This window comes from Lytechinus variegatus, chromosome 2 (genome assembly GCF_018143015.1).
Source record: "Lytechinus variegatus isolate NC3 chromosome 2, Lvar_3.0, whole genome shotgun sequence".
Classification (NCBI taxonomy): Eukaryota; Metazoa; Echinodermata; class Echinoidea; order Temnopleuroida; family Toxopneustidae; genus Lytechinus; species Lytechinus variegatus.
Window position 1 is genome coordinate 53054867 of NC_054741.1, and position 24411 is coordinate 53079277.

Sequence of the window (24411 nt, forward strand, 5' to 3'; positions counted from 1 at the left end):
CGAGTCATTATCCACATTTGCATTTAGATTACTAAAGATAGAAAGTGTCAAGAAAGTAATCTGTTTTTCTTTTCGTTGTGGTGTACATAGATATGAATTATGGACCAAATTCTTGACTGTTGGTCAGAGTCAACATCAATCAAGAATATAGATTACGGCCGAGGTCAGTGCGAGAATCCGGGATGAATATTTGGTCAAGAGAAGTCAAGTTCTTCGAAGCGGATTTCTTTCATTGATTTATCGACATTTTCAGATATTGATGTCTCTATTATTCTGTCACACCGCGAGTGATTGACATGATAACTAATCGGGTTGATCACTTATACGATCCTCGAATGTTTAATGATTTCATTCTCCTCGTAATGGTTTAAAAGAAAAGCTTTATTGAAATTGTAATATTGCAATGTCCTTTTATTCGTGCAGAGAAGTGCTGAAAATGACCTTGAAAAATCAGGAAAAACATTCAGTGAAATTCAGAATATATAGGATGTACTCTATGCCCTAGTTCAGGTGTCCTGTGAGGTTTATTTCCAATTCGTCTAATGCCAATTTGACCAATCGCCACCTCGTCTACTACCTTTTGGTTTATTACCAGTTCATCTACGCACCACAAGATCTAATTTCATTCAGTCTAATGCCATTCCGTCTCATAACCAGCTGGTCCAATAGCCTTTTAGTCCATATAACATTTGGTCTGATTAAAGTAAAGTGTTTATTATGCAAAATTAATGAAAAGAAAAAATTGGTATTAAACCAACTGGTTACGAGACGAAAAGACCGACTAGTGATTAGACGAAGTGATGATTGGACCAAATGGTTATTGGACCAAATGGTTGTTAGACGAAATGTTGATGGACGGAATGGCATTAGACTAAATGAGGGTAATGCTGGGTAGACAATGTGGTGAGTAGACAAGTTAGCAGTGGACGAATTGGCAATATACCGCCTGTGATACCATTGTCCTATTAAGCAACTGTCTTGCTAAAGTCTTAGTTATATGGAGCTTTAAGTAATGTATCATCTCTAGGAGCACGATTCTCAATCAGAAAATAACAAAAATCTGATGAAACATAATTTCATTGTTTTTAACGTGTGAGAGTGGGCATGATATACCTTCAGCCATTTCACCATTATCATGATTATCCTTATTTACCGTTATGACATAAATTTTGAATCGTATCGTATTGTTCCATAAGACAAACTTTAATATCGAGATTCCTTACGTGTGCATGTGTCTGCAATCATGCTAATGTAAAATGTATAATGGACGAGTGGTCTGCCTCAGGACTGGGGCCACTGAGTTAGAAAGTATAGCCAATCTTGGCAAGCTGACACCGTAAACGCTTAGTTGTCACCAGACAGCCTTCCCCTTCACATTTTGTCAAACTATGTCTGGGTATAATACTCTGGTGAAGGCCAAGGACGCCCTCTATAGGAGCTCTCGACAACTCTAAACGCTGAATCAAAAATCATTTTTATATACGTCTGCAGTGTTACTTTTCCACAACTTCCTACTCGGTGTGCCGATTGGTTCTTAAATGAGATTTACAAGAGTCCAAGGATTTAAACCGCCAAATTTCACCCTCGTCATGCCGGATAGCCGCGGAAATAAATATCGGTTAGGATGCCTCTCTTAAATTCGTGTTGTTTATTGCGGGCGATCATTACTTCCTTTCGTTGTGAAGAGGGAAAGTTCATTGGGAATGATTGAGAACGAACACGCCTAATCGATGCTTGCTTTGGATTTAATTCTGTGCCAGAGTCGCGTGGTATTCATTAGGAGAACTGGTGAGTAAAATCATGTCCCATCACCTTCAAAAAGAGGCTCATGCTGTTCAGACGCAACGAAGGCTGACATTTTGTTTGAGCAGCATTAATGAACGGTAAACTCAAGGATGCAACTGCTAATGTTGTCAGTGGCACGCACATACTTCGGAAGTAAATTTGTTTTAGATCGACCAGATTTGAGTCGGAGCCCCCAAAACGGGGGCACGCTCTTGGCTTATGAACGTGGCACGCACACTGCCTCTCTGTTTGATGTATATTCCTCATACAAACTAATCAAGCGTTTTCACGGTTTTATATTTTTGAAATACTCAACCTGTTCCTGAATGCTTGACTTAATCATGCTACATTTTTATCCTAAAGTTGCAGACAATGTTTCTTGATTTAAAAGTATGGTCTTTTTCATTATAATCAAACTTATTTCAATAAAAAATGCATTCAAAACACCAAACTTTTGGAATAATTTGGCAATCGATATTGAGCTTCTTCTTATGTGCATGGAGGTGCCGTGGCCGAGTGGTCTAAGGCGCCTGGCTATACATGGAAAGTCCGGGGTTCGATCCCCGGCCGCGGCACCTATTCCCGTGAGCAAGGCATTTAATCTACAATGCTCTTTTATCCTGCTTTCAAATAAATGGAAATGCTATATTTAGGTATGCACTTGTTTAAGAAAAAAAAACATAATTGGGCGGACGAATTTGCCCCCTCCCCCTGTGGAAAATCCTATGTACGCCACTGCATACCACATTAACACATTCACCTCTGTATTTTCCCATTGTGTAATCAGGATTGATAATAAATTCATAGTATTAATTATCATTTGTAATTTTCAGAAAATTACATGACATTACTTCGTCTATGTGTTTGAACGTGTAATGTGAGATTTTTATAATGACTTTTTTTTTACCGTCCTAAATTTGACTGTTCAGCGTTCTGTAACTTTGAACTTCTTTCGACCTTTCCATCCTACACGCTGCTCGTAGCGTTTTGTAAATCAAATGCTTCCTTTAGCTGTTGATAAACCTCATATTGTGAATTATACTCCAAGGTCAGGTGAAGTTGGTGATTTTATTCGGTGTGTTTATGATTCATGATCATGCCTGCTCCTCTTTCTCTTGACTCAAGATTTATATGCCTGTAACTCTATTCTCGCATCAGGGGCCCGTTTCACAAAACTTGGTATAATTAGAAATTACAGTTTAAAGCTACTGAAATCATTCAATGTGATTGGTTGGTATCAAATCTAAAATGTGAAATAGGCATTTCACGAGATCGAGCAATTCTGATCCTACCACTGAAATTTTGCACACGCAATCAAACGATGGTCTAATAAGAAGTCTTAAACTGAACCGTAGTAAAACAGAATTCCTTAATATTATATCACGTTTTCGAGATACAACCACAATACAGAGTTTAGATCTTGATGAAACATCTATTCCTTGTAGCAAATCATGTAGAAACCTAGGGGCAATCTTTGACTCAAGGATGATATTTGAGAACTTTATATCATCACATGAATGTCGCACTGCATCATACGCTCTTTGTCGAATAGGAAAAAAAAATCGAAATTATTTGGATAAATCTACAACTGAAAGCTATCCCATGCATTTGCTCTCTGTCATATTGATTTCTGTAAAAGCCTAATTTTCGGTTTACCACAGCGACAAAAACTACAGACTATCAAAACTCTGCTGCAAGATTAGTTACTCAAACTCGAAAATATCAATCAATCACCACTGAACTACGAAACTTACATTGGCTTCCTGTTCATTCTCTTTCAAAATTATTAGTTTTTGCTTATGAATGCTTCCATGAGATAGCTCCATCATAATCTAACCGAACTATTGAAGAGAAATGCCAGTTGCAGTAAACACTGATTTCATGAGAAAGTCTGTAAACCAGGCTTAATTGTCAGTATATCATCGACAATCTATAGATCTGGTACAGTTACATAAACTGATAAACTTTTTGAAAACTTTAATCTAAGCTGAAAAATGTTCACACTGAAGATCACCAACACAGATAAGCGCACGTGGGATAGTGTATTATTATTGCTTTGCATGTCGGCCCGACGCTTGACCCGAATCCTGTACTTATTTGCTGATTTCTCAGCAATTACACAATTTCTTCCTGAATCCTTTGGTACATATGTTTTATTTATACAAACAGACACTTTGGTGGTCATTTCATTGGATTCTGTACGAACTCATTTTGATATCGTTACCACAACTGGCATTTACCTTTAACTTTAGATCAGACTACTCGAGATCAAGCACGAAGCGGCTGTTTGCTATTCCTCCCATTGTTACCAAAACATTCATCTTCCGTCTTATGGAATGCACTTCCTAATTATATGAGAAATATACATGATTTAGATAAGTTTAAGACTTCCCTAAAAAGTATCTGTTTAACTTGTAATGAATTCAGTGCCCAACACTCTTTACTTACTTTCTAATTTATTTCCTTAATTTCATCCAAGTGCACATTGGGACATGCGTAGGTATGTGTTATGCGCTATAAAAGAACAGAATATTTCATTATCATTATTATTATTTTTTATGATAAAAGTGTTTATGAAACGGGATCCGGGGCTTCCCCTTCTTTAGCGTCTATCACTTTTCCAATGCATATTACTAGAGTGTATGCATCATATTATATTACATTATATCACATTATAATTATTATATAAATCAATATATGCCCTAGTTATGATGAGGAAAATATGAAATGAAAGAAGAAAACTTTTGCAATTCTACATAACGAATTATTCTCATCGGGTGCCCGACCAACATAAGATATCTGCGTGATATATTTTTTATAAGACATAAATCATATTCCAAGCTTGGAATGGGCTGAAAATTTCAGGATGTAAAATGTGTCTGTAATCTCCTATTCAGTCAATATAAGATAACTGCCCAAAGGTCACTTAAAAAAATAAAACATCGGGGTACTAGATACTTAGGAATTGAATATTTGGATATTCACAGTGAGTCGGTGGTTCGAAAAAGATCCCACGACTACTACGTTTCTGTTAGACCGGTTTGCTGTATGATACTCGATTATAATTTACATTACTGACTCTTTACCAAAACTTTAGCCGGACTTTAAATAAGATATTTCAAATGTTGTGTTGTATACGCATGATTATTGCATATTTTGAGTTGCTTTGAGCATGTTCCGGTTTTTAAGGCACTGTCTTCACATAGGCCTACATCTTATGTAATTAGCTGACTTGTTCCATTGCCTAATTTCATAACGTAACCCAGGAATATGTTCAAGTATGAGTGATATGCTGATGAGGAGAGTATGAATTATAAAGGTAAAGGCCTCCTGATGGGCTGTTGCATGCCAAACCACCCTCTGAATAAATGTGGTTACATTACGAAGATGGCCAATAAATTCAAACTCAAAACTACCAATTAATATTTTTTTCTGAGGTGTCATTAGCGTTCCCCGACAAGTTTCGAACATTAGAAATACAGTTAAGAGCTCAGGATTTGCCTCTCCGACTTAATCATTCCATTTGACTGACCACATTTGCCGCAAATTTCTTTTTCGGTTTCACCCTTTCCCCCTAAACGATGTATTAAACCTTGTCGAAGCCTGAATTACCCTTCGTAATGCTTCAAATGCAAAAGCCTCTTATCGGAACACGACGCTCGTGGAAGTGCAATTCCATATTTTTACCCGATTACTTGGTGTCATTAGCGACATAGGAGATGGTCGGTTGCTTTCTCGCTCAAAAGATTACTTCCAATAACTACCCCCTCGGAGGCGAAGCTTTATCCCTGATTTATTTTTCATGGATGCGGTGTGTAATTCTCTTGGTGTCATAATTTCTGCATCAGTCAGGTCGTTGATTGTCATAACTTATTGATGCACATTCTTAAAGCCTATGAATTATTTATTCGGTGCCTTCCGGCTCATCCTTGTCATGAACAGGTTTTTCCTTCGTCCATTGTCACTATTACAGGAATTAAGAGATAAGAATTATGATTGGTTTGAAATGCATCAATTTTCATGGCATCATATGGTTTGATTTAAGAAAAAATACAACAATCACATTCATATAGGCCTAAAAATGGATCGTGTTTCGTTTATATTCCTCTGCATAATCCTCTCATAGTCATTAGGATAATTATATACTTCTTAACCATCTATTTTGTAAACCTTTCACTTTTAAATCTTTCATAATATTGTGCTGCATTTATATATATATATATATATATGTGTATATATACATTAATAAATATAGCGTATACGCGTAAAAATATTTGGTGGCAGTACTTTTCCATCCAGAAAACCAAAATAATCACGAGCGATATTTTCTTAATGAAAATTTTATTCAGTGAGAGGTTTCAACATGATGCCCAGAAAAGTTGTCATATTTTAGCCTTTACTATTTTTCATCACCTTACTTTATCTCCTTTTTCTCAGTGACGTTCTTAAAATTGTGAGACTCGATTGCTTTGTTGCATGCAATATGCAAATGAATGATATTTTGTGGAATTGTTGATGAGTTTTATTTAAAGGTCAAGCACACCCAATAAAAATGTTGATCTGAATAAATAGAGAAAAGTCAAACTAGCGTAACGCTAAAAATTTCATCAAAATCGGATGTAAAAGTTATGACATTCTAAAGTTTTGCTTATTTTTCACAAAACAGTGATCTGCACAACTCAGTGACACGTAAGTGAGACAGTCGATGATGTCCCTCACTCACTTTTTTTTATTGTTTGAATCATACAATTTGTATTTTTTTTACCGATTTGACAATAAGGACCAACTTGACCGAACCATATAGTATTAAACACTGCTAATTCCCTAACCCTTATTGATGTTTCACTTGACAATGAGGAGAAACTTAGTATATTTCATGTAATAAAATACAAAAGAAATAGTGAGTGGATGATGCCATTAGTTTCCTCATTTGCATACCGACCAGGATGTGCATATAACTGTTTTGTGAAATTAAGCGAAACTTTAAAATGTCATAACTTTCTTAGTTTACTTCCGATTTTGATGAAATTTTCAGTGTTATGTTTATTGTATTTTCCTCTTTTATTCAAATCATTTTTTTGTTGGGTTGACTTGTCCTTTAAAGATCTTCACGAACATGACCGTCACTCCGTGAGAATCATGACGATTATTATTTCAGTTACTCTACGATCGCAATAATTCACTGTGGCGTATGATTAGGTCTTTCATATTATTATGTCTACAAGCTTTATCGACCCCTTTTCATGCTGGTATACAACCTCGCTTATCGTCTTCGTATTTACATACTCACATCTTCATATATTGTTCGAATTTCACAAGGGGTAGATACCCCAGTTTCAAACAGATACCTTCAGTCAGAAAAAAGTGCATTCGAAAGTGCGAATCGTTTGAGTATCAGTGACCAAAACCTCCACGCCTCTAAGGAAAATACCCTGTGTTTTGCTTGGTTGAATCATGGACTCCTGGTTTTATATTATACAAAAACAGATTTATTCGGAGAGATTTCATCTTCACACGCAGTTGATAGAACTATAACATGTCCATTAAATTGGTTGTGACGTTTTGACGAGGATAAATGGTTACGATTGACTCAGAAAAACAGAAAAAAACGAACAAACAAACAAACAAACATAACTGTATTATAATCAGGCGCGGATCCAAGGAAGGGGCTGAAGGTGCGCTAGCCCCCCTTAGGATTAAAAAAAGAGAGACGAATTGACCTTTAATATAGGTATCCCCCTCCTTTTTTTTGCTTGCTAATTTGTTGACGGACGAATGATTGACTTTAAATTTAGATGACAACTTTTTTTCTTGCTTGTCAAATCTCCAGTTTCCAATTTCGGGTAAAATAAAATTTGCCACCCTAAAAATCCTGGATCCTGTAGCACCCCGTGAAAGTCAACTTTGGATCCGCGCCTAGAATAAGGAGGTCCGACATAGGATGTGCGGACGGGTGTCGAATAGAGATTGAATTTAGTAACTACATGTACTATTGGATTAATTTCGTGTTTGGGTATAGGATTTTCTTTTCTTCTTCAATTGATAGTGTACAATATTAGGCCCACACACTTAAAACTTTGTGCAACATATCGTCCACTGTGTTGGGTAATGTATGTTGGTAAATACAAAATATATTCTGTGCAATTATTATCCAAATGAGCAAACTTATTACCCAATCATTGTTTTTTTTTATTGCCCAATTTGGGCAGATTTTAACCATTAGTTGTGTGGAAAGTTTGTTGCCCAGGGTTTGCTAAAAGTGGGGCATTTTTGCCGAACTATTGTAAGAATGCAATAATAATAATGAATATATAGGCTTTTTGTTCATAATCCTTGTTATTAATTACACGTATACAAATCAGAATAGGGAGGCAATTAACGATGAGGAAAAACAACTCTTATCGCGTGACTATATAGTTCTCGATTTTGGCAGAGCTACACATGTAAATAATTTTTTTAATTGCATGTCATTAGCAACAACAATTAATATAAAAGGTAATTGAGGCAATCGAGAGTAATTCAATGGTCTTGCCTGTATAACAGTTATGTTTCTTTTGGCACAATTATTATGATCTTGATTTATCATTCTGTGCATGTAGAATCAGAAACAATATATTCAACTAGAAACCCCTTGAATACAGCCTCGTCAAATCACAACCATGTATAATTATCTGTAGTGCTAAAAAAACAAGGAAGGAAATATTACTTGTGAATTTGTGTTTGTTAACATCCCAACTGAGATATCAGTGCTATAAATAGAATGTGGTAGATTGAAAATGATACGACCGACAAAATGTGGGCAAAAAAAATTCTTACCTGACTACAGACTTACTGGCCAGATAAAAGAAGAAATATGCTTTTGTAATGATAATTTTATTTCGCTGCCTCTGGTTGGATATCATGAGCAGACACATCGCAAGTTTTACAAGGGAAGGCGAAAATAAATGTTGAAATATTCATTGAAATATGATTTAAAATTACTCAAATGGCCGCATGTGTGCGCAACTGTGACACATCACATTTGCAAAACATCATAAGTAGACGCATTCCTTAAACTAATCTTATACTATATAATGTGGAAGCGTGTGGAAATTTTTAAAATACTGATTTAAACAAAATGTCAAATTATGAGGGTTTATCATATTTTGAAACTGTTAACCAATTTCAGGACATAATGAAGCTTTGAGATATATTTTGTCCTATATATCCGTATTTTGTTGTCAAATAAAATTAGAGATATTCCAAATTATCAATTTTCAACACAAATCACTTTTCAGTTTTCCCATGAAAGTGGCCGCATCACTGGTCGCCACAAAAGGCCATGCACCGTGCACCTGTGTTATTCTGTTGAAATTCTTATAAGTTTGGCTACATTAATTAATTTGCATTTCGTTGTCACTCCATCTTTTTTAATTCCATGGTTTATCTATGTGCTTTTATTACCTCATATGCAATGCGGCAATCACAATACGGAACTCTAATCCAGACCGATCAACATCATTACGTTATTTTCAATGACACATCCTTGGTTGGTTCGGAGTTGGGTCAGATGAGTGTGGCTGGGCCCATGAATAAAACTCCGATGAGAGTGATCGTGATTGTGACTTTCAAATTTTCGACCTTTTACCTCAGATTATCATCACAGTTATTGGCCTTTGACAAAAACAAAACTATATGAACATAAAAAATGTGGGAAATTAGAGTTTCACAATCATGACTCTTATGTACAAATACTTCGGTCATAAAAATATATTGATGCTACTCGTGATATTTCTTGTGTTTTCACAATGCATCAAACAGCAGCAGTTTTAGTTTTGAATGATCACACAATTACTTAATTAATCATTTACACACTGCTCGAAACCTATAACTATCATGACACCAATAAGTCTCAATCATTTTGTATGATGATGCCTGGTAATTGATATGCACCTGTCTATAATATCAGAGAATCAAACATCGAATGCCCTTATAGACAAGGACCTAAACCAGCAACACGGTTCATCTAAAAAAACTCTTTAGAACATTGTTTATATTCCACGACGACAATTCGGAACCATGATATTTGCTCCGGCGACAATTCCACACGCTAAACGAATGACCAACTTCGACCCCGGGTATAACACTATACCCTACCCAAAACCTATACTAACATAAAACCTTATTGCGACCCCAACCCTAACCCTGAATCTTTGACGAAATTAACCCCGGAGCAATTGTCGCAGCAGCAAATGACGTGTCACCAGCAATTCATTAGTTCTGCAAAAAGGCAATGTCGATCTTTCCCCATATTCGTAATGAAAAGGGGGCATCGCATCTATGAGTCAATGCCAACTGATTCGGGATCGAAAATCTTATTAACATGATTTTTTTCCTGATTTCCTCTACCATGCCTACCCTTTTTAACCAATGTTTAAAGGACAAGTCCACCCAAACAAAAAGTTTATTTGAATAAAAAGAGAAAAATTTCCAACAAGCATAACATTCAAAATTTCATCAAAATCGGATGCAAAATAAGAAAGTTATGACATTTTAAAGTTTTGCTTAATTTCACAAGACAGTAAAATGCACACCCTAGTCGGTATGCAAATGAGAAAACTGATGACGTCATTCACTCACTATTTATTTTGTAGTTTATTATATGAAATATTCTAATTTTCGCTTCATTGTCAAGTGAGAAAAAGCAAATTAAGTCCTCCCTGAACATGTGGAAGTAACATTGTTTTATAATATATGGTTCAGTTAAGTTGGTCCTTATTGTCAAAGCTGTAAAAAATGAAATATTGTATAATTCAAACAATAAAAAACAAAAGAAATAGTGAGGTAGGGACACCATCGACTGTCTCATTTGCATGCCACTCATTGTGCATATCAGTGTTTTGTGAAAATCGAGCAATACTTTAAAATGTCATAACTTTTTTTTTTAATTTTACATCCGATTTTGATGAAATTTTCAGCCTTATGCTAGTTTGATTTGTCTTTATCTATTCAAATCAACATTTTCTGGGATGGTCTTGACCTTTAACCAATGTGTAATAACGTGTGTACGCGATGCAATGAACCACATCCGTTAACATGGTTAAGTATGGATGACTTCATCAACAAACCGTTTTTTTCGTGATATCCAAATTAATCGTGAATCATACAATATATTTTAGGATTGAGGCCCAGAGGGTATCCCATCATGTTAATTACTCTACACACTACTATCGTGCTTATAATGTGCGTGACGTGAAAGTCAAAGCGAATTGTCAAGTCGCCTTATTCACTTCGGTTAGACAATTAGGACCAATGTCGAACCGACTCTTAACTGACTGCACATGGAAGGGCAAATATCCGGTTGGTTTTGGCAGTTTGTTTTTGCAGTTGGTATATGGCCTTTATATTTTAGCATATTCCTGTTAAGAAGATGGGCAAAAATAATAAAAAGGAAAAAAAAGCAGAACACATATCGTTTGAAAGAGAATCATCAATATTAGAATATTTCAATAATGTTCATACACAGCAAAAACTGTGGTGTTAACCGGTGTACATATAGGACCACATCAGTTTTTTTACACCGGTGTTGAATTGGCGGTGTTAGTTTTACACCTATAGGTGTTATTACAACACCTTTGGTTGTTACATTTACACTCTTTGGTTTATGTTCAATCTTTAGGGTGTAATTTTAACACCTCAGGGTGTGGTCCTCTATTAACAACAGTTGGTGTCAGTTTTAACACCACAGTTTTTACAGTGTACAAATGGGTAGTTTGGATGCCACCCTCTGGGAAGTTGAATATGAGGAATAGGTAAATTATATTTTTTTTGTGTGTTTTTGGTGATATTTGATATCTTGCCTCTCAAATAATTTGCTGGAGAATTATTATTTTTGCGAGTAAAAAATCTGTTATTTACAGGTAACATCTTTGGATGGAAAATTATTCATATTTTTGCCTACAAGAACATGCATGGCATGTTAATCAACAGTACATGTAATAATGTCAAAATTCTTTGGAAATGTTATAATGCACTAATGAAATATAGACCTTATTCATAGCTGAAAATCAACATTTGAAGAATTATACATTTGTTGATTAATACATGTACAGTTTTGAAAAGCATGTATTCTAAAATTCATTGTTATAACTCGTCCGCCCCCGTATACAGACATATAAACTTCAAAATCAATGCTATTGTTCAGTAATTTTAAAGGTCATATTATTCATTCTTTGATAACAAATGTCGTAAATAAAATATGTCATTAATGATTAGCAATCTATCACACAATAACAAAGGGTCGTAAATGTTTTACATTACATTAATGAATCCTTGATTATCGGATTTAAACATAGACTATTACTATTGTAAAGAGGATTGAATTGCAATATCAATTCTGGAAACTGAAAGTCTGGCACTATTTGCAAACATGTTTTTTTTTAAAGGTCAGATGTTCAAATGATATTGTTATAATTGTCATAATTAATTGATTTTATAAATGACCTTGAAATGACTATGACAACAGGCTTTGAAATGTCACTAGCGTATTCATTAAATTTTCAGATTAATCTCGTTATTGTAGTTTGGATAGTTCCGGTAATATTCGTTGAGATTTATTTACTCTTTCCACCAAATGTCATGTCTATCCTTAAATCCCCTTATCAGTGATTGAATGATTTTTTTTTTATTGCAGAAATACATATCAAGTAGGTGTTTTCCAAGAACTGCATTAGCAAGCGATAATATCCCTGGGTATATCAATATCACCATGGATCAAACTGCCTTGATAGTTTGAAGGTGATCGTGTTTGATTGATGAATGAAATTTTAATCAACAGAACGAGACTTCAGATACCAAATTCATTATGTGCACTATCAATATTGTCCTTCAATAATCATAAATACCATAAGTTAGACTGATCTTCTTTCTGCATTTCTTGACCTCATCAATAAACGATTGCTTGATAAAACCCCATGAATATGATGAATTCCCGAACCCTCCTCATTGAAAAAAAATATATAATGTTGATATTATCTCGCCCGAACTCCCCTGTCTACATATATTTACATTTCTCCTAAAAACTCTTACCTTCTTTCCTCGCAATGATTGATTGATTTGATTGGTTGATTTATTGATTGGTTGATTGATAGATTGATTGATTGATTCATTCATTCCATGCATTTTTTTTTTTTTAATCTTTTCCTTCCCCTATCTCTGTATATGTATTTCTTTCCTTTCCCCTTCTCTCTATACTGCATCTACCTAGTAGTCATAACCTGTGAATCGCTGTCAGGTGTAACGGTCAAGCGGTCAATCAAAGCGCCAACGCTTCTATTAATCAAACTCGCCCATCCTAGTGACCATTAGTTGAGTCAACGCATCACAAGTTGCTGACTTCCCCCATCGACTGAATAATGCATTCTTACAAGTGACCCAAAACTGCTCAGGCTATGTAGTCTCCTTCGTTATGAAAACATCTCAATTTCGCTTCCACTTTAAAATATTTGGACAAACATTTACCTATGAATTTTCCTTAGGGCACTGTGATTTTGTCTTTATTTTGTCTTTATTTCCAAGAAATACATTGGCAAATGGATTAGACAGACATAAGGATATTATTAATTTGTTTGCAAAGTATGATTTATTTGTGATATAAGAGGTTGAGCGAAAAGGGGTCCGTGAAATATTTAATAAAACGAAATACTAATCTTAAACTGACCTTGATTTTTCCGGTGCCAAACAATCTATCGACTAATCCTCCCTCTATTTCTTTTATTTTCTTCTCTCTCTTTCCCGCCTTTCATTAGAGTGAAGTATTTTCCCTCTTTTTTCCCTCTCTCTTTAGCCAAAACGTAACATGTTCATATCTTTCGTAGATAAGAATTCCTTCGTATTTTCATGTCCGACCCCCTCACGTCCCCCTTTTCCTTTGCAAGCCTTTTCTTGTTTTTTTCCGAGGACAGGAATTTCTACCTATGTTCGATTCAGTTTTTTGTTTTCAAATCTGCGAGGACAATAAATTCGTCATATTTTCTATGCAAGGTTTTTCAAAGTATTTGTTTCACATCATGCGCAGCACTTAACGAGGCAGGGGTGTTATTTCCTATAATATTTTCAGTAATGAAACAAATGATAAATGAAAATTAAAGAAGAGAAAAGGAGAGGATGAAATAAGTATTATCAAGAGATACCTAGAGCTTGCTTCCATTAAGGCTACTTTATGACGTGATTTTAAAATGTTCTGTTTGCAGAACATGCGTGGATTAATGATACTCCGTTTACCTTTCGCGTCCCAACTTTAAATCCATTTAGAGTGTTATCTTTCCGATCCACGCGCAGCATGAACATTATCAGAAGTTTAGAATTGTAACATTATCGCCGGCAAAGCACCGACGTGCATTGTCACATACTCGAAAACTTCCTCAAATTTAATAAAAAGGGAAAGAGGACGAGCGATGGACTTTTTCAGCTCCCTTGAGAAGAGCCATTCTCCTGTTGGTTAACCCACTAATCTCATCATATCGTGATTTCATTCCCACTTTGGGGGGAAAAGGGATGATTGTCAACAATTTTTGAATAAACTTAATTATCTGTTGGATCCTGAGGGGGAGGCGTGTGTGTGCGCGCGCGCATGGGGGAAAGGAGAATGATCGATGGTCGAATACATCCATTCTAAAGTTCATTGCACTCCTTGGAAAAGAGCGGGCGAACCTGGCTCGTTTCCGCGTGTGATTTCAATTCAATCTCATTGGAGCGGATTATGAAAAGAGTGATTAGTTCTGAGTTTATCACATGATTTGCCCGAGTAACAGGTTTGTGGAGGAGATCAGATATTGACATTGCAAATTCAGACAACGTTATACCTTTACACTTTTTTCCTTGTCAACAGGGTTTTTTTAAGTCCTCTAAAATCAATAGAAAGCCATTTGATTAATTGTCTTAAATGTGAAGTAAGGAATTTTTACTAAACAATGTGGCAATACTATTTGCTAATAACATTCAAATATTCATTGTCTTTCCATAATTATATTAACTATCGAATGTTTTTTAAGGGGCAGTTTGGGTAACTTGCTATTAGTAACTCCGCGAGTTAACTGGCAGTTCGGTGAGCAAATCTGTCGAATGATTTAATAATTGTAATATCTAGCTTTTCCAAACATAACCCAAGGCTGCCACTCTAGTAATAATTTCCTCTTAGATGAACATAGTTTTCTTGTTTTTTGTTTTTTATTTTATTTTTAAAAAACTTAGTCCATGAGGACGAATCAATATTGAAGTTGCATGTGTAATTTAGTCGTACAATATACCATTATCAAAAACATTTCCCATGCGTGTATTTGCACCTGTAAGTCATTGTTTAAAAAGTAAAGAAAAACTCATCCACCCATTCCTCACTTTGGAAATCGATTTTTATGAGGAGGTCATTCTCCCACTAGTTAGCTCTGAGGCGTGAGCGATTTGACTGTCACCGTAATTAGATTTCTTACGCAAATAGAAGAATAATGACAATGTCGCTATCGTGTAGCGATCGATATCAAATTTATCCAGCTGTGTACCTGAGGCTGGAGATAGCATGAGGGCGTCGTGTCAAGAAGTAATTTCTAGAAGTCCTTTCTTGCTCGCCTTTTTTTTTCTTCATCGTCTCTTCCTTGTCGGTTTATGATCCTTGAGCAGTTATTTTGAATTGATTAGTTTTATGTCAGTTTGTAATATTAAAACTCTCCAGGGAAACTGCATGATGGTCGTTTGAGGACTCACAGTTGACGGATAACATTCAGAATGTTTTGCGTTGAATATCACAGTGTAATCCATTAATTGTCATGTTTTCATTCCCTGCCATTTGTTAATATTATGGTGAGGGGATTCCTTTCAACCCCCACACATATTTAAACGATAAAAAGGGCATCAAACACTCGCATGATAAATTATTTTAACAAGCAATGGCAAAAATTCAATGGACTAACAAACTATATAGATTTTATGTTCACATCATTCGAAATACTGTAGAGCCAAAAAAAAAAATAAAAAAATTTCAATTCTGGATCCTCCACATACATTCACGCAAGAAGACCCACCCATATCATCGTTTGAATAATAATAAGAATTTCAAAAAATATCCTTACAAGTCTGGCCCATTTTTTTAGATATTAAATATTTGATAAACATATTTTACTTTTTTTATGTCAGTTTTCTTGTTTGCTCGCTCATTATTTACTCATTCTTGAGATATTTTCAGATATATTTTCATATATATATATATATATGCCAAAGCAAATCAACGTTATATTTATATTGTACATATTTCATGTAATATATGAATGGATTTATATTTCATGACGTTAGGTTCATTTTAGAAGAAAATATGGGTCTCGGTTCATTACATTGTACATAGGCCAACACGACAGACATTCACTGCGTCATAAAATGGCCCTTCTGTAATTACTAGAAATTGACCGGCTTCATAACTCAGAGTCAGGTTAATTCGTACCATATACAATTGGCCTGTAAGTATGTGGACCATTACCCACAAGCGTGGAAGCAAAATAAACTTACCACGATAAAAAACAATTACAGTACAAGCGACGGGTTTTAGGGGGTTCGCTGGCTTATTTATTACAATAATTACCATCGCAAACGAGTCTCTTAATGCATGGGAATTATTCCAGCCCCTTTGAGTGGATCGGGAATGGATCTAGCTGTGTCGTGATTGTTATACAAACGATGCGTTAAGAGATGAGAAATGAAGAATGGAAATGAGCCCTCTCCATATAGATTTAAAGAAATAATATAATGTAGAAACAACTTTTTCCATACAAAAGACTTAATTAATTAAACAAAATACGGGATTGCTATAATTAATGGCTATATCTGACGCAGAGAGGTAGACGGTGTGTGGAATAAAAATCATGTTGCCTTAAGTTTAATTCAAGTTGCTGACAAAAAGAAAAATCATTCTCATCCTTGCATACATTTTGAGCCTTAATGTCATCTCATTTGATTTTTATTTTCATTTCAATATTTTCGATAATTTTTTATTATTATTGTTATAATTATTTGTTTATGGTCTAATTTGTTCATTTATTCAGAGTTATTTCATTTTTATTATCTAATTACTTATTTGTATATTAATTGATTAATTAATTAATTTATTTATTTATTATCATTATCATTATTCTTGTTGTTATTTCTATTGAAATTATTATTTTTATATTTTTGGTGGAGGGGGGGGGGGAGGTGATCAATTACTTTGCTTGTTTCTCACTCAATTTCTACATTTCTTAAATACATGTTTGTACTCTATGAATTCTTTAACTTGAATCGACTTACCAAGGCCGTCTTGTTGGATACGCGATTGAATAGTTAATGATTTGCATGCTTGACGATGAAACCAAAGAAATATAACAGTATAGCACTAGTGTTATCTAATACTGTACTAACTAGCCCTTAAAACTGTTTTTTTATATGCAACATGCTACTTCTATAAATAATATTCGTATTCCATCGTTCTTTATATATTTTCCTATTCCGTGTTGACCCGACATCAAAAGCATTCAGTCTAATGGGCATTAAATTTCTTCGTGTTAAAAGGACATTTGAAAATTATGATTATTTAATTTAATTTGTATAAGACTTATTTTGATCCTTTACCAGGTTTGTTATGTTTGTATGTATGATTCAGCTTCCGTTCGATTTTTTTTTACCATTCTCAGTCTTCACTGTAGTTGTTGTATTCAATGGATCAGTAAATTAAGCACAGTATTAAAACATGTACCCTTTCTAGTCCAATATTGGAGATTCTAGCTGGGTTTTCTTCATAAATTAACCTAAATTGCGTCAACACATCGATATCATCGGACCCCTTATGTCTACGATTAAATGCATTTATTACCATCATGAAATAGTTTAGGGAAACAAAACAATGAAATTCGGTGCCAAGTCCGGACGCTTTGCGCCCCTTCCAGCGTCACTGTCCTAATTAACTCGATGGCGACATTTAAAAGGGTACGGAGTCGCACTGCATCCCCGAATTTGCAACATCACGATGTCATCATTCTATGATAAAATGTATAATGAATTATTTGTAGTCAAAAATGCACAACGCATGAGAGTTGCAATGAAACATCAATTTCAGTCTTAACGCTAAATCATCGCACTTATTTATAATGACATATCGTCACTGTGACATTTCTTGTGAATTATTTTAGCTTTAAGTGTATTAATGAAACGCACGGTCTTTTGGTCTATTTAAAAGAGAGGGGGGAGGCATGTTTCGTTTGTTATCACCCCCCCTGCAACCAGTATGATTATTTGTGGAAAATATTAAATTGCATACTTCTCTTGGTAAAAGAAAAGGATCAATACACATTCAAAATGTTCAAGGGGGAAGAAGTGGATTTAAAGGAATAGAAAAATATTCTTTTGGCCTGTCGGCTTGGGGTAGAAATTCGTATTTAACTAATTGTTACGAACAAAAACCCCTAAAATTTTTGTTACAAATAATGACTTAATACCATTGGATTCTAAATAAGAATTGATGTGCGTAATTGCTCATGCTCACATTTACGTTTTTACAGTGTGAAATGTCTTACGCCCTGGAGTTGTAATTCACTACCTCACACAATGGTGTAAATTAAATATTCGTTTAATTAAAATCTGTCCAACGATAGTTTGAACAGTGTACGCGGGGAAAGAGTGGGAAGGGGAGAGATATGCAAGAGCAAGAGATAGAAAGAGAGAGAGAGAGAGAGAGGGGGGGGGGGGTAAATAAAAAAATTAGAGAAGTAATAAAAAAACAAATCTTATGTCTAACATGAGTATTCAGGAACGGGGGCATGTGGTGGTTGAGGTGGTGGTGGTGGTGGGGGGGGGGGTGTTACTTACTAACACTTTGAGAGAGTGAATTAAAGATCAAGAAGGAAGCTGTAAATGTTCATCAAGGTCAAACCTTTGGATAACTCTGACTGACATGAATTCTTTGTATACCTCACCAAACTCTCATTCTCCGCGTCTTCTCACTTCTTATTAGGAATTTTTCGCATCGCGACGCAGACCACCTTCAAAATCGAAAATACCCTTAAAAATGACAATGAAAAGCTGGGAGGGCTTAGTCGAAAATTGGTGAACCGGAACAGCAATTTCGTCCTAAGTTTCAGAGCTGACAATAAAAAATTGCAAATGTGTCGTTTGTCCAGGGTCTATGATGAAACTGCTATTTTGATTTACCAATATTTGACAAAGACTTGCAGGTGTCTCTTTGTCATGAACTGCATTTTGAAATACATTTTGTATCTTTCTTGTAAAGCGTTAATTCTGCGTCCTGGTGCGAAAGCCTTTTCTATAAATTATTTCAAGGAGATTCTGGGGGAAAGGCGCTGTGAAGCGTATGGGCGTTGCTTTTGCTAAAACCTGCTGTGTTGTGTTTACACAGTAATTTGATTCTGATGTTTGATTTTGTTTTTGTTTCACTTTTATTCCAGGTAGTGAGGTGAGAGTTCAACCGCTAACTGTTCAACATTCTGATCTGACACACGAAGGATCAGAAGGGCAAACTCGATGAACATTTCTGGAGATCCAAGGAGTATAGGCCTACATTCATCAGGTCCGATCCCGTCAACGAGTGGAATATTATCACGTCATCTCGGATGTTTATCTGTTTACATGGAAATCATAAACAAGTTTTTGGATATTCCAATCGATCGTCCCATTATCAATGCCTGAAGTGAGGAGATAACAATCGTCCTAATCTGATTCTTCTGAAAGATTCGATTCAATGAGCACAAAACCGGAGGACAAATGCCTCTGAATTATTGTGCGGAAAATAAACCATAGTTATTTTTCAGGTCAATGATAGATATGATTGGAGTTGGACAATAGTTGTGTATTATCATCGGACGTGCTTCAGCGCTACGTGTGACCATTGTTCATGGCCCATATTGAGGCCATCCGTTGGTAGTTTTTAGATAATTTGTTGTTTGGAGCCCAGAGCAGATCTTTACAATCATCATTTATCTCCACCCCTATATTTGAAACAGCATCAACAGAATCTGAATATCTTCGCAAGCGTAACCGATGTGCTAAGGGACTTCGTATGTTGTGATCACACATTATACACGAGGAGGGTGGATGTTTGTTCATTATGGATTGTGGAATACATGACAGAATTATGGATTTAGGCTATGTTTCCTCACCTGTATAATACATTTCAGTATGTGAGTTCAAGTAAGGTCATCATCTCCATTAGCGCAGTGTGCTCGCGGACGATTACCGGAAAACATCGATTTTTATCTAGGCGTCTGTTGACGCGGTACCTTGAAGACCTCAACTTCCAACAGACAATATCAGCCTTCACGACCAGGCGTTTTTCGCGTTGGTTTTAGATGTTTATTGTTCACGTACAGTTGATATAGGTGAATAACTATACATGTTCCATAGTTTGCATTAAAACTGTGTATGTGATTTGTACAATGTCTGAATCGTACAGCAATGACTCGGAACCGGACTACAAGCCCGAGGCCCCGTACATCATCGCTGGTATGGCGACAGAGATTCCGATAGCCATCGCTGCGACGTTCGGTAACTTCCTCGTCATCTGGGCCGTATACTACAACAAACGACTTCGATCCGTTACCAATTACTACATCGTATCCCTTGCCATCGCCGATATGATGGTCGGGATGTTTGCCATACCGTTCGCGCTGGCGACGAACGCTGGGCTTCCGCACAATAACTTCTACGCGTGCTTGTTCACGAATTCGTTCGTCGTGGCCCTTACGCAGAGCTCCATCTTCGGTCTTCTTGCAGTAGCCCTGGACCGGTTCTTTGCTGTGACTCGTCCATTCAAATACAGACGCGTTGCAACATCCAAGTGTGCTATCATGATCCTCCTCGCGACGTGGGTCCTGGCCTTTATCATCGGACTAACACCTCTGTTTGGATGGAACATGGGCGAACCAGAGCATGGCTATTGTATTTTTGTGGAACACATAGATCTTCGCTACATGGTGTACTTCAATTTCTTTGGCTTTGTTTTACCGCCATTGGTCATGATGCTTTTTGTGTATGTGAAGATTTTCGAAGTAGTCCGTATTCAGTACTCTGCAATATCAAGAACAGTAGTTGGGAGTCAAGATGACATGTCTCGAAGACGATCGCGGCTCGCGGTAAAAGAGGGCAACGCGGCAAAACTACTAGCCATTGTCATTTTACTCTTCGCCATTAGCTGGTTACCGCTTCACATAATCAACTGCATTTCGTTGCTTTGGCACCCTGTTCCGTACCCGGTTCTTCTTCCCGCCATTATTTTATCACACGCGAACTCTGCAATGAATCCAATCCTGTATGCGTTCAGTAATCGCGAGTTCAGGAGAACGTTCCATAAGCTTATCTTCAGGGTTGTACTTTGTGGCATCATCCAGGTGCAGAACTGCGATTCCGTGGACGACTATGCTGGTATGACGGCTGGACCCGACGGCAATGAAGTCTCGCGGTTCGCTAGTGGGTACCAGACTGTGAGGAACGGGGTTCGAAGCTCCCCGCCAACAACCACACCGTCACCGACCCCGAACTCTGTCAGGAAATCTGCGATATGTCTCCATAAAATCGACAAGAATAAGAATGGTAGTCCAAAGTCGAGAACTAATGGACAGGGCAGTACTATAGAAAGGTGAAAATAAAACTCCCTGGAAGTCGTCTTGGTTGACCCTGATATCTGAAACGTCAAAGTTGATTGAAAAATTGAAATTGATTGATTTGCTATTACTGTGGTGCAAGCACGGGGTAACGTGTTTATCTCGTAGAAGTTTCATTGTTGTGACGAACTAGTATGCAAACTTGCCATGCACTAAAATTGTTTATAAAGTCAAACTAATTCTTAATTACCCTCGTGAAGAATGGACATTCGCTCAACCCTAAAAAGAATACAAAGGTGTTTCTATATCGTCGCTCTATCATCAAGTGGGTTTTTTTTCTGTGTACATTTTCAATTTGGATAAATAAGTTCGCAATTCAAAAACCCAAAGTGTATGCATTTTCCCCTTCTCCAAAGGCACATACCATTTCCCTATTCAATGTGCGGTGGACCTGTTATTTTACACTACTTTTTTCAGTAATGGTGTTCAATGAAGCTTGGTCATTGAAACTATAATGTTGTTATTGAGCCATACATAAGTTGTATATTTGTTGTATAATTTGCACAAAAACAATCAAGAAATTTGAGATTCCCTTTTTGTTTTTAATATTTATTGATACGTCCCGTATACTTTAATTGTCCAAGTATATGATCACCCTACTTATGCCATAACTTTTCATGAACCTAAGAAAAATATCGTCATCACGATGATAAAGAATGATTACTTAAAGCTGTAAAAGCTTAATCCATTCTCATTTATTATGATATAAATGTCTCTTCCTGCCTCCACACTCTAAAAACACTTTACCCAATGTTAGTAAAATGGGAACATGTATGATCGCTGGGTAAAATTATACCAAATTATACCAAAAATACGCAACAAACATGCTTGTTCCTTTCTACCCAATGTTGGGTAAATTTGTAACCAATCCTTTTTTTTATAGTGCATGACCTAACCGATGTACACGCTTATCTTTTGTTTTAATGACGTGTTGGAGGTCGATTTTGTCACATGAAAAAAATAAGATTGACTTGTTTTCATCGTTTTATCGTCTTAAATACTGCTGCCTCCTCGTGAACATAATTGTGAAATAGACAGTTCGAAAGTTTGGTGTTATTGTCATCAGAATGATTTTTGGTTCTTATTAGGTGTTCCGTTCAACAATGAAATTCATTTATACTCCAATTCCGACAAATAATATCAAGGGTACAGACAACTGATCAAAACACCTTATCCCAAAACCAATAAATAAATAAATGAATAGATAAGTAAATAAATGAATTAAAAAATACATGAATGAATAAGTAAATGAATAAAGACATGTGTCAAATATTAATGGGAAAAAGTATTTGATAACACGCTCCTAGGATCAAACTGATTTTCAAGTGAATTGTAATACGTGCTCTACTGGGTATAAAGTGATTCATACGATCACCAAACAATTATTCTAGGATTAATTTAAAGTCCCAGTGCTTACAAGAAACGGTCGGTGGTTTTATTAACACGGTTAAGTTATGCTTGAATGTGTAGACAACATATAGCGTATGATAAGTCGCTTCTCTGTCCAAGTAATTAGATGGTTTGTTAATGTTGATACACCCCTCTATAACCTTACGAAAAAAAAAACTAATTTAAAGCTTCCATGGATATCATTTCGGTGGTTATAACCCTCTTGAATTGATGGGCTATCGACGTGCAGTATGACGAGCCATAAAATCATGGCCGTTAAGACCGAGTTTTGGAAGAAGGAACCAGAAATCAATGCATTCTCCCTGACAAGTCACGGAAATTAGATTTCATCTGAGAGATTAGTTTCGCACCGCCCCGTTCGCTAATAAAATTCAAATTGAATTGGCGACAGCGAACGGAGGGGGGGGGGGGGACAAGATAAAGTTAGGTTGGATCTTGGAAGAATAAGTTTTTGTGATCCTGAAAGACCTTAAAAGAGCCTTTTCAGCGCCGTAGTGCTAGTATTTTCATGTATTGTAATGCATTCTTCCGAGAGCTTATTTTCACTCTGTGGACAAATTACAAGTGGGTTGAATCTTAAACATAGGTTCGTGGAATAATGAAATGACAAATATTTGTTTGATATCATGATGTTGATGACTCATCTTTTATCCTTGTATTAAATTATGTTAAATCTAATAAAGATATTTTTTTAATTGAACTAATTGTTAGATAAAATAAAAGGGAATAAATCACATTTTATGTGAAAGATGCGCTCTAAAGTCTATGTGTATCTTCTCTAGTATCGGAAGGGGCATATATTTCAGAATACTATCTTATAGTTTACTGATATGCGATTATCGAGTAAATACGAAAAGTCTTCGAACATGTCCTAAGAGAATAGCAAAAATACCCAGAGGGGGCACTAATTCTGATCGACGGAAACATTAAAATTAATCTAAAGATTCAGAAAAGGTGATATGATATATGTGATATAATAAGCCGTTGTCATTCAATCCTTTCTTTTATATCATTAATTAAGTCATATTATGTTACCATGGTAGTTGTCATAAAGGCAAAGTTATCATAGTTCATAACCATTTATGAAATGGGCCCCTGGTATGATTCTCATTTATCCAGCCCTTCCGGAAAGTGCACAGTGCCACACAGTGTGGTCACATAATGCACTGTGTGAAAATGTTATTCAAACTGTTAAAATGCTCAAATTTAACAGTGTGAAGATATTTCACACTGTGGACAGTGTGAAGATATTTCACACTGTGGACACCTCGACAGTGTGACTGTTCACAGCGTGTTCACATGGTCGACTATTTGAATATGTGATTCACACTGTTGAAATGCTCAAATTTAACAGTGTGAAGATATTTCACACTGTGGACACCTCGACAGTGTGACTGTTCACAGCGTGTTCACATGGTCGACTATTTGAATATGTGATTCACACTGTTGAAATGCTCAAATTTAAAAGTGTGAAGATATTTCACACTGTGGACACCTCGACAGTGTGACTGTTCACAGCGTGTTCACATGGTCGACTATTTGAATTTGT

General features: G+C 36.0%; 1 protein-coding gene across 2 annotated transcripts; it reads left to right on the plus strand.

The window, feature by feature from the left end:
• The first annotated feature begins 1495 nt into the window (after window positions 1-1495).
• On the plus strand, window positions 1496-21978 carry LOC121408351 (adenosine receptor A2b-like). 2 transcript variants are annotated; one of them, XM_041599792.1, is made up of 2 exons: window positions 1496-1788; window positions 19242-21978. In XM_041599792.1, exon 2 carries the CDS (start codon window positions 20229-20231, stop codon window positions 21429-21431), a length of 1203 nt encoding a protein of 400 aa, XP_041455726.1. In that variant the 5' UTR covers window positions 1496-1788; window positions 19242-20228; the 3' UTR covers window positions 21432-21978. The 2 variants fall into 2 exon arrangements, with proteins under 2 accessions (XP_041455726.1, XP_041455727.1); XM_041599793.1 differs by having other exon boundaries at window positions 19246-21978.
• Window positions 21979-24411: the final 2433 nt, after the last annotated feature.

Coding starts and splice junctions, on each gene's coding strand:
- LOC121408351 (XM_041599792.1), top strand. CDS start 20,229: ATGTCTGAATCGTACAGCAATGACTCGGAACCGGACTACAAGCCCGAG.